The sequence below is a fragment of the Cupressus sempervirens genome, chromosome 11 (genome assembly GCF_028749045.1).
Source record: "Cupressus sempervirens isolate cs-2001-9-10 chromosome 11, ASM2874904v1, whole genome shotgun sequence".
Classification (NCBI taxonomy): Eukaryota; Viridiplantae; Streptophyta; class Pinopsida; order Cupressales; family Cupressaceae; genus Cupressus; species Cupressus sempervirens.
Window position 1 is genome coordinate 268,852,961 of NC_143128.1, and position 12,448 is coordinate 268,865,408.

General features: G+C 37.7%; 1 protein-coding gene across 2 annotated transcripts in view; it reads left to right on the forward strand.

Moving 5' to 3' along the window:
* The first annotated feature begins 756 nt into the window (after positions 1–756).
* PSAT1 (phospholipid sterol acyl transferase 1) overlaps positions 757–12,448 on the forward strand; it is a 285,872-nt gene continuing 274,180 nt past the window's right edge. Inside the window, exon 1 of one of the 2 annotated variants that reach the window (XR_016358477.1) lies at positions 757–1,138. Coding sequence is in view for 1 of the 2 variants with exons in the window: in XM_089808807.1 (XP_089664933.1) it covers positions 926–1,138 (213 nt within the window). In the remaining variant the exon portion in view is untranslated. The remainder of the gene's footprint in view (positions 1,139–12,448) is intronic. The other variant, XM_089808807.1, reaches the window with a different exon arrangement.

Consider the following 12,448-nt stretch of genomic DNA (forward strand, 5'->3'; position numbering starts at 1 on the left):
CTTTGCTTGTATGGATATGATAAGTGTAATTTGGTTTCTTCTATGTCATGTAGATGTTAGAGCCTACTTCATTAATATGAGTTCATTTCATTATGGCTAATTGAAGGATTGGGAATATTTCATATGGGTTTTAAAACAAACTTGGGATATGTCATTTGATTATGTTATGGTTGATCTCAGTATTTTAATTAATGTAGTAAAAAAAACTACATCTTGGAACTCTTGGAATAATTAAGCTGTATTGTAGTGTCATATGTTAATGATAGTTGTACTTCCTTCCACATTTGTAATATGTAGTGTATGTTAAACATTTAAGAATATAGTGTAAAGTTTGGCTAATGTCTAGTAGGTTATAGGACAAAGTGTGGCAAGAATCTACTTTAATCATACAACTCATCTATAAGCACCATAGATTTAGTTAGTGATCATACAATTACTTAAAATTCATATCGACTGATTCAATATTTACATTTCATATATTGTAATATATAAATAGAAAATTGTGCATTTAATATGTAATCATTAATTGAATTAATAAATATGAATATATTTTGAATGAAATATCTTTTTCATTAGGTGTTATTTTGCACCATTACGAGCCCTTATTCCACTCCTATTGCACGCATCTAAACTACATGAGAATCGTGGACATTCATAGCAGCTTATGCTCGTTGTCCGTTTAATTAAGTAAAAAATTTCCATAAAGCATTTTTATGATTATGTACAATTGATCCTCGTCAAGGAATAATAAGCCGCCGGTTCGTCCTTAATCTAGAGTCAAATATTCTAAAAGCCAATAAAAAGTATACACAGAGTTGCCAGTAGAAGTCTTCTGTCCCGTTTGTATTTAGAGCGACTTTCCGATTATTCGGGGAATGAAGGGCAGCAGAGATTCAGGAGGGTCGGCCAGGTAGCAGCGATAATAATGACGATGGCGATGAAAGCAGCACTAATGCTTGTTCTATTAGCCAGTACTCCTAGTGAAGGAGAAACATGGGGAGATCATAAGGGGAAGCTCTCAGGAGTCATCATACCTGGCTTTGCTTCAACACAGCTCAGAGCATGGGCCATGCTTGATTGCCCCTTTTCTCCTCTTGATTTCCATCCACTCGATTCAGTATGGCTCGACACTAGAAAGGTACAATTATCTGTTTCTAAAAATACATACGATAGGATTTTTATTACTCCGATGCATTTTAATTATAATTTTCGATTCTTATATGTGATTTTTTATAGATGTCAGGGTGATTTTTAATAGATGTCAGAGTGAATTCAATGTTGTGAAAAATGTTCAAATGATTTACCTCCCAAGCGTCATATGGATCAGCTCAAACATCGAAAGGGTTCTTGAAAATTGTACCACTGAAAAACAAGGTGAAAAAAAGGAAAATTAAATTAAATATACGTTCCACGGAAGGAAGGAGATCCAAAAGTATCTAAAAGCAGTTTAGAGAACTCATTGAGAAGTCGGAGGAGTCGCAAGAGACAAAGACATTAAACAGATTACAGTTGGGGGTTTCAGTCTCCTTAAAAAACTTCTCTGTCAACAGAAACTGGAGGAGAAATAGGTCTCTCGTGGAGGAGGCATGTTAAACTGTGGATTTTCAACCCTTTATAGATTCTATTAACAACATTTATCATGCTCTGGAGTCTTATTTCAATGATGGGCCATGGCTTGGGTAGGCCTTGTACATACTCCAACATATCCAGCTTCAGGAAGAGAAATGCTAGCTAATTCTGAGTTTGGAGAACTTGAGATCGAAGCCTCAGTTATTCTTTCCGAAGAAATGTTCTGTGCTATCACATGCTCAAGTATCTGTCTCCTCCTTTATAAAATATCAACAATGTCTATGGTGGTACTATGACAACTGACAGTTGAGGTGTAACGATAGCTTCAGTTGTATAATCTAAACCAGAATACTTCTCCTTTTTAACTATACAGAAACCATGAACACTCTCACCTGCCATTACAGTAGAAAGCCCAGCTCTCTTTGCACAACCTTCACTGCTCAGCAACACTTACAGGAGAATGAGTGAGATTGACATTCCATTCCAAGACTTGATCAATCCTAGGAAACAACCAATAACTCATCAAAGTGAAAGCATTAGCCTGAATGGTACCTCCATTGAGAAAACCTTTCAAATTCTGATTCAGACACTTTTTGACAATAATTCTTATGTACATGAAATTTTGAGCATAAGAGAATAAGCTAAAATGACATTAACCTATTCTACCCAAAACAAATACAGCACTCAAGATAAGGCAAAGAGTTAGCAAACACTGATAAAAACACATAACATTCTCTCCAAACTAACCCTTGTTGCACTATGGCAAGATGGTGGCGCTCAAACTGATTGTATGTAGGTGCCTTCTCCAGCAGCATAGGGTTGCATTTCAAGGAGCTGTTCTAAATGGCTTATGATATCTTATTTATTGATTTTTGGGCTAGGGAATGGATGGCTTAGATAATAAAGAGTCAAGATAAATAGCTCAAATTGGTTGAGACCCTTGGGAGGATGAGGAGAGGACAAGTTTCCTTAAATGATTAGTTGGTGGAGAGTGGACCAAGATTGTATGGGGAGAATCGCCTTGGAAAAGGTGGATGGTCAAGATGGAAAGGATACTTGAGGGATGGGCAATTACTGGGACCCATGCTTGTGTACACCTTGGAGGATTTTGGGGATTTGAGGGAGTAAATCAAGGATTTGGTTGTGCAGGGAGTAAATCAAGGATTTGGTTGTGCAAGTGGAGGATTAATGGGCTAATTGAAAGGGAAAAATGTTTTTCATTTTGTGGATTACAAGTAACTCTAAATAGCACATCAAACCATATTATTTCCTTGTGAGCATATATAGACCAAGCCAACATGCTTCCAAACAATTTTAGCACACATAATCAAAAAAGATACAAGTAATGTATTTTGTAATGGTCCTTGTCCACACACAGAGAGGAATATGGTGGAGATAGAACCCTATGACAGATTTTTGTGGTTACAGAGAGATATATGGACAGTGGTGTACATACGGTAGAGAGGACCTTAGTACGGTGGTTGGTAGTAGGAGGCCAAAAAAAGAAGTATGGAGGTGATGGAAGTGTATGGAATATGGAAGATGGATTATGGAAGTGTATGGAGGAGTACGACAGTAGTGGAGGTGTAGAGAAGAGATGGAATATGGAAGTGTATGCAGGATTACGGCAGTATTGGAGGTAGTAGGGTGGATGGAGGGAGGAGTACGGAGGGAGGCAGTACGATGGATGGAGGGAGAAATCATGCCGAAGGTGGGGAAGAGATGTACAGTGGATGGAGGGAGAAATCGTGCTGAAGGGGGGGAAGAGATGTGAGGTGGTACGACTGGGAAACTGAGGTGGTATGATTGGGGAAGAGATGTACAGTGGATGGAGGGAGAAATCGTGTTGAAGGGGGGGAAGAGATGTGAGGTGGTACGACTGGGAAACTGCAAAGATTGGAAGAAGTACTTTTACTTTGAGGTGAGAGCCAAGGATGTGGAAACAAATATGATTCAGTAAATGCATCCAATACTCGCCAAATATAGATGTGTACACCAAACACAAAGATATAACAATTTGTTGCCGAAATACAAAATATTATTTTCCCAAATAAGATGGTGCTCCAATTTGCCAAATTCGAACAAGTAATACAGATAATGGATTAGGATGAGGCTTGAATCCCATTGAAACCAGAATAGCCAAGTAGGGAAGATCTCTCACTTCTGAAATGGCAAAAACAGAGAACTCCAACAGGCATTCACTGTACAAAGAAGAAAATCCAAATCGCATGCCTAAAACAACCTACAAGATGGCCTTACAAAGGGCTTCGGGGAAGCTTCCCGAAGGATTACAAAAACATCAACAGGCCAACAAGTGACAAAGAAAATAAAATAAAGAGTAAGCCCGAGAGATAAAACCATTGATTGTTGGCCACATAACAAAAAAATATTATTTAATAATATTAGGAACATCACATTATTCATCTTTCCCACAAACAAGTCAGGGGCTCATGATTGCTAGTTTTTGATGCAACAATAGCTATCTAAAACATAACTTTTTATGCTCCAAGCAGGAAGCCCAAATTACTTATAACTTATCGGCCCGTCTTCTTGGAAAATCATTAATATCTATTTAGCATCTAGTTTTCTGATCACCTACAGAGAGCCAGCCAACTTACCACACAACACCCTTTTATTCATCTATATTTATTTCGGACTTGGGTAGCAAAGCCCAAAGAAAAATCATCAGGGTCCTTTTTTTAGGCCCAAACAAGCTTTGAGAAAGTTGTTATTTGGAAGGAAGGAATCTTATACACAAAAAAGGTCAGACCATAAAATGACTTAACCTTCTGTAAAGTTATGAGAGAATGATTAGATGCCTTTGCTATACCAAAACCTAACAAATCATCTTGCAATGCAAGCTAGGGGCATGCTTTTCTATTAAAAATCCTGCCAAATGGATCCAAAAGCTTGGCATCTAGTACCGGAGAGAAAAACAAAAGCCTGAAGTGTCAATAACTAGTTGCTTTATGGGCAGGCTTCCCATGCAGAGCAAATATGACTGACCCTGCAGGAACAATGGAAAAAAGGCTCAAAGATAAGATCCACTGGGTGCAATGTTTTCCTTGACCATTTCCTAAAGGTACAATTCTCTAAATATGTTTTCTCATTAGAACCTTCCAAACTCCATCAACGAAGATGTTAGTTTTACGGCTGTCGATGTTCAACTTATCGAGGCTTGACTTTCCGTAGTCGCTCAATGGTGTTCCTCATTTAATTGCTTCTTATAATGTTCAGCTGGTTATCAACAAACTCTTTGGAGATGGAATTCGCAAGAAGAGCTGCGCAGACTGAAAGAGTCCTCTTTTGTTTAGTATCTTGTAACTTAATATTCACATTCCATGCTGTTCTGAAGATAATTTTGGAGATCGCAAGGGTTAATCTGCACTCATTTATATATTGGCAATTTCCTTGTTTTGGTGTTCTGATTCCTATTGCAATTTCAATTCCAAGCATTAATAATTTGATATATCATATATCAGTGATAACCTTTAAGAGTACAACACTAAAGACAACAAGCAAGGGCAATTTTCAAATCTATGACAGCAACAGCACAGAGACTCCAGTGCACATATAGATACGGAACCATACCATTAATCCACTTATCTAATTACTGAAGCAACTATTCATAACCTCTACGATCTTCTATTTATACGTGCATGACAGATGCAATTTGCTGACATTATCAGAAGAAAAACCTGCACCTGAATAAAGTACTAATTAGTTATCTAATGTATAATATAATAGTTACAGGCTGTAGAAACTTTAAAAGCATGTTACAGTTATTTAATTTTCCAAGTAGTGCTTCTCTCTTTATTTTAGAGTCTTATACATTTTATGATTTTTTAACTTGGAAAAGTTTACAATGACATTAAGATTTGGAGGTGAATAAATAGAGAATTGTTTGAAGTCAATAGTCAATCCCATGTAACTTTTACTCTGTTAAACATCACGATCACTTTGTCTTTTTGCTAAGTGAATCCTTAATTGTTAGTACCCAATCAGGTGGACTGTCAGAAATGTAAAGTTTTCAATTTTGCCTGCTAGTCTCCGCATGCTATGGAATCATTAATACTACAATTGTCTCAACCACTAATAGGAGTTGCAAATTTGCACCAATTTTCTTCCTTATGAAGGTTGGTTCTTATGGAAACATTATCACTTGCATTCAATTGGATGAGTAAGTTAATATACATTCTACCCTATGTGGGGATTGCTCCAACAAGCTTAGTATATTATTTGGCCACATATGATTTGGTAAGTTGATAATGATTTCAAGCTAATAGGGATTGTAATATCAGGCTTAGAGCATTGTTTTGCTAAGAAGATCATGTGAAAATTGTGTTGGAACTTATGTTCGGCATTAATCATTATAACATTCACACCTTTTTGCTAGAAAAGCTAATTAATTCTACACTATGTGGGGATTGCTCCAACAAGCTTAGTATATTATTTGGCCACATATGATTGGGTAAGTTGATAATGATTTCAAGCTAATAGGGATTGCAATATCAGGCTTAGAGGATTGTTTTGCTAAGAAGATCATGTGAAAATTGTGTTGGAACTTATGTTTGACATTAATCATTATAACATTCACACCTTTTTGCTAGAAAAGCTAATTAACATTTAACAAGTGATAGGAAGGTTCCCATTAGGTTTATGATAATGTTATAGTTTGACCAAGTATTATGATAATAGATAGTCATCTATTATTAGTTAATGGTAAGCTATTGTAAATATCTAGTTAGCTTTCTCTGTTAGAATAGAATGTTTCTATTCTTTGCGACCGTTTCCTAAGGAAACATCATTTTATTCTTTTGCATATATTGACCTTTTGGTCTTCAATTTTTTTTGAAAAATCTATAATTTCTTTTGAAATTATTTGCTCAGATTTTTCGAAATTGTTTCTACATTTTTTTCTCAAAAAATCTGTGTAGGGTTTCCATAGTTGAGAAAAATTCTTCTATTAAAATGTTGGTCGCAGCTAGGTTTTTTTGGCTCAGTGAATGCAAAATCGCAGCATCAAAGGCATAAAATCGCGGCAACAAATTGAGCCCAGTTTGTACATGATCTTGGTTTGCACCCGATTTGATCTCAATCTCCATGAACATGTTGAGTCTGCTCAAGCACAAATCCTAGAAATTGTGATTTTTTTGTGACGTTTTTTAAAAACAAAAGTTGGGTTTGTCTTTTTTCTTGCGTTTGAGTTTGCATTTTCATTCTTGGTGGTTTTTTTGAGAGCTCAATTGGGTGGTTGTCCGATTTTTTTCGGTGCCTTGTTTTTCGTGTTTTGATTTTAAGCCAACAGATCTAGAGAACAACAACATATTCCTTTTGGTTTTTCGAGCTCTCTTCTGGGTCACTCTTTGAATTTTTTGGGTCTTCCATTTTTTTCGAAGATCGTGACTTCATAGATTTTCATGTTTTTCATTGAAAAACGTACCATGGCATCTTTGACAAACATTTTGCTCGAGCACAACTCCAAATTCAATGGTCGAAATTATGGCACTTGGAAGCAACAGATCATCACAATTTTTGAATATCGGAACACCGATCAACTTGTTCTGGGTGTTACGAAGCGTCCCACTTCTCCTTGTCCTGATCAAGATACATGAGATCTGAATAATCGAGAGGTGGTGATGCTTCTCAAATTATCCGTGGCTGATGATCAGCTTTCTCAGATTCTATCCGCCAAGACAACTGCCAAGATCTAGACACATCTCAAAGGTCTTCATGAGACTTTTGACAAAAGAAGAGCTTTCTTTCTGAAGAACACTCTGTTTTCTATTGTCATGGATGAGCGCACCTCGCTCTAGGCACACCTGAATCGGATTCAGGAAATCCGTGATTAGTTACTTGCCATCAATCGCAAGATGGAGGAAGATGATATTGTGGTTATCACTCTTCGGAGTTTACAAAAGTCCTATGAGTATTTTATCGAGACTCTCAACATCATGTCTTTTGGTGTTGATTTGAAGTTCACTGATCTCTGCACACTTTTGCTTTAGCAAGATCAGTGGAAACAACAGTTCGGTACCAGCTCTAGCTCCACCTCCACAGAGCAAGCCTTTGCTGCGAAATCCTTTCAGAAGGATAAAGGTAAGTTTCAACAACCATCTTAGTAGAAATCTTCTGCTCCAACATCAGATGGTTCCTGAAAGAACATTCAATGCACCTACTGCCACAAGTTTGGACACATGAAGGTTGAATGTCAGAAATGCTTAGCTGTACAATCTAAGCAATTAGGTTCCAAGCTTAAAGCGAATAGTGTAGAGCACACTGAGCAGACAAAGTCTACCTTTTACGCCTTCATGGCTAAAAGACCTGTAGATCATGTGAAGTCATTTGCCTGGTACATTAATTCAGCTGCCTCTCGTCATTTCACTCATTGCAGAGACTGGTTACTGACTACCAGCCTTATTCAGACTCTTTATTTTTTGGTGGCGGAGAAGAGTACACAGTTGTCAGCAAAGGCAACATTTAGAATCAGTCTGTTGGGAGGAATCTCGTATTCCTTGATGTGTACTACGTTCCAGGGATGGAACTAAATCTACTCTCAGTCAGTCAGTTGCTGCAATATTCTCCACACTTGGATGTCACCTTCAGTTCACATCAGTGCACCATCATTGATCGGGCGACTTAGTCTACTATTGCAGTGGGTCTTGAGGATCATGGACTTTTCAAACCTACTAATTTTGGTGATTCTCGAGACTTAGCTATGGTTGCTTGACGGTCTTCTATCAGTACACTTTGGGATCAACGATATGGTCACTTAAATGTGCATTATCTCTCACAACTTGCTTGGGATGGGCTTGTTCTTGGATTGCCAGAGATTCAGACTCAACAGCTTGGAGTTTGTGATGTATGCCAGGCTAGGAAGCAACATCTCACACCTTTCACCAGCAGGCGATTCATGACAAGCTTCTCGGGTACTTTGGCTTGTTCATGCCGATATTTGTGGCCCTATGACCACTCCTATTCTTGGTTCCAGGTATTTTTTGTTGTTTGTTGATGATTTCAATAGAAAAATGTGGGTGTATTTCCTTAAAAAGAAATCAGATGCATTTCTTGTATTTCAGAAGTTTAAATCTTTAGTTGAAAAAGAATTTGGGAAATCTATTATTACTCTTAGATCAGACAATGGGGGGAAATTTTGTTCTAATGTTTTCGCTAGCTTCTTGGATACACATGGCATCAAACGCTACTTAACCACACCCCACACGCCACAACAGAACAATGTAGTTGAACGTCAGAATCAGACAATCACCTAGATGGCTCGATCCATGCTCGAACATAGAAATGTTCCGAAGAAGTTTTGGGCAGAAGCAATTAATATTGCAGTTTATTTGTTAAACCGGTCACCAACAGTGGCGGTCAAGGTTAAACTCTGGAAGAGGCCTGGTCAAGTCGCAAGCCCAGAATCAATTACTTGAAGGTTTTTAGCTCCCTTGCTTTTGTTTGGATCCTTGATGCGTCACGCACCAAGTTGGATGCCAAGAGTCAGAAACTCATGCTTGTTGGATACAACAGTCTTCATAAAGCCTAACGCTTGATCGATGCCGAGACATCTCGTCTCATCTATAGTTGTGATGTAGTCTTTGATGAGCAACGAGGACCATTCATGCCTGTTTCTCCTGTTTCTGATCCAACAGATCAACCTATGAATACTCATGATTGGGAGTTTGACTTCCATTAGGTCCACCTCATGGGAGGGCTCCAGTAGCTCCAGTTATGCCAGTGATACTTGTACAGACACCTCTGACTTCTCCTGTAGGATCACCTCGATTTGTAGATGATTCACCTGAGTTTGATCTAGATTCTTCTGACAAGGAACCTGATCACCAAGCATCTCCTAATACTAATGTTGGTCATTCTCCTTTCCGGCCTAAGTGGTGGGCTAAGACACTTGCTGATCTTCGTGATGATGAGCTCATTGATGGGAGAATTGCTCGGAAAAAGAGCAAACCTAGAGAGTCTATTAATTTTGCTCTCATGGCCAACATTCACAGTGTGTTTGAACCTCAAACATATTCTAAGGCTAAAGGAATTCTAGAGTGGGAACAGGCCATGACATTTAAACACCAGAGCTTGCTGAAGAACAACACCTGGGTCCTTTTTGATCTTCCACCAGGGAAGAAACCCATTGGCTACAAATGGGTTTACAAAATCAAATACAAATCAAATGGTACTTTGGATAAGTACAAAGCTCATTTAGTGGTGAAGGGCTTTTCTCAATGTTAGGCCATTGATTATGAAGAGACCTTTGCTCCTACTACGAAAATGAGCACCATCAAATTAGTCCTAGTCATGACAACCCAATTTGGCTGGAAGGTCCATCGGATGGATGTCAAGAGTGCTTTCCTGAATGGTGATCTCCATGAAGAGGTCTACATGACGCAGCCTCCTGGTTTCAAGGTTGCTGGTAAAGACCATCAGGTTCTCAGATTGGTAAAAGCTTTCTATAGCTTGAAGTAGGCCTCTCGGGCATGGTACATAAAAATTGATAAGTACCTCGATGATCAAAGCTTCAAGAGAAGTTTTTCAGACTCAAATCTATACATCATGACTACTGATAGTGACATCATCCTTCTGGTTATTTATGTGGATGATTTAATCATCACTAACAATTTGACATCTTTGATTTAAGGAATCAAACAAAATTTATGCCAGTCTTTTGATATGATCGACCTTTGGCTCATGCATTATTGCCTAGGTGTTGAAGTTTGACAATAGTCTTTTGGTATATTTATCTCTTAGTCCAAATATGTCAGGGCCCTGTTAGACAAATTCCGTATGCAGGATTACAAGCCTTCATCTACACCTATGGAGAAAGGTCTCATGTTATTCACAAAGTCTGATTCTCCTTCCGTTGATGATACTACATACAGGCAACTAGTAGGTAGCCTCATCTACCTCTCTGCTACTAGGCTTGATATCAACTTCGCAGTTAGCTATATCTCACGCTTTATGACAGCTCCTAAGGCTGATCATTAGATGGCAGCAAAGTGTGTGCTTTGTTATGTGCAGGGCATTTCAGCTTATGGACTTTTGTACTCTCAAAGTTCTAATTCTAAACTATGTGGGTTCATAGATTTAGATTGGGCAGACTCTGTTGATGATAAAAAGTCAACTTCTGGATATGTGTTTAGTTTGGGATTTGGTGCAGTCACATGGACCCGTAAGAAGCAGCAGGCAGTTTCTCTCTCCTCTATAGAGGGACTGTTAAGGCAGGATGTGAAGTTGTTTGGCTTTGTCGAATGCTTGGGGATATGCAAATGTCACCAATAGGACCAACTACTCTGTTTGTTGATAATAAAGGTGTTATCAAGTTAGCATGAAATCCAGTCTTCCATGAACGAACCGAGCATGTAGATGTTCACTGTCATTACATACGATAGCTGGTTGAAGACGAGACTATAGATTTGCAGTATGTTCCTACTGCAGATCAGATTGCAGACATTCTCACCAAGCCTCTTGGTCCTGATAAGTTTGTCAAATTCAGAGGACAACTTGGTGTTCTAGATAGATTAACCATTAAGGGAGGGTATTTTTTTTTGATCGGTAAACGGCCATAGCCATGATTAATTTTATTAATTAAAACAAATTTACAAGCTATCCTCCATTCTGACAGGCACTGGTAGGAAAGAACGGGGAAGAAAACCTCCAGTCTTGCCCGGGACCGAAGTCCTATATTATACAAAATAAAAGGGGCATACCCCAGTGAGATATACAATTGAAATTACATGATAATATTTGAATCTCTCAAAAAATCTCAAGATTAAAGAGGAGACCTCATTTCTGCATACAAAATACCACAATCAACAGGCGTTATGGGTTAGAGAAATCCAATAAAGCCTAGTTACAAAGCCTTGGGTTAAGTTGATTTAGAAAAATGAGTGTAAATGTGATAGAATTTTAAACTTAATATTTATTATGATTTTACTTTGTTATGTTGACTGATTTCTTTTTTAAAATTTATGTTGCTAAGTACTTATTAAAAGGATAAGAAACAATTAATTGAGATTGAGTTTAAAGATCCTAACAATTTAACATGCTTAATACTTAATATATTAATAAAAGCAGTGAATTTGTTACGAATTGTAATCTGCCAAATATGCTTTTAGGGGAGCAAACCGAAACTAGTAATACGTGAAGGAGATACTGATATAATTCCATGGCGGAAATGACACCTCAATGATCTTAATAGCTCCACTTGGATTCATCATAAGATTTTGTGATATAAGGTACTCTGCCCAAGTCATGTGAAATCAATACTCACATAGGAATATGATTGATATCGAGAATATCATCATAAGTGAGATTCAGAATTATGATTAAAAGATAGAGTATTAATACCATCAGTGCCCAGATTCGCTAACTTATCGGCCTCTTTATTTCCTTCTCGAAAGATATGCAAAAATATTACTTCTTCAAATGTTGAAAGAGAATTTACAATGTCTTCCAGTTTAGAGTTTAGAACCCAGTTTGGTGTTTCTCTTTTCCTGAGAGCATTAATAATAATTTGGAAATCCCCTTCGATCATCAATTTTTTGATTTTAAGTTTTATACTAAGATTAATTCCTTCTGCTACTGCTTCAAGTTCTGCAATATTATTCAACGCCTTCTCAAGAGATTTGGATCTTTCTGCTAGTCTATTACCATACTCATCCTGTATTATACATCCTATTCCCGCTTTACCAAGATTCCCTCTAGAAGCCCCATCAAAGTTTAATTTCTTCCACACCGGTGGCGGGGGTTCCCATTTGCAATTTAATCTGGCTAGATTGTTCTTTTTTTGTAATACAAAGGGGGATTAATTAGTAATGGCCACCTTTTTTTGATTTCTGCATCCCAAACAGAGAAGGATCCTTCTTCTCTT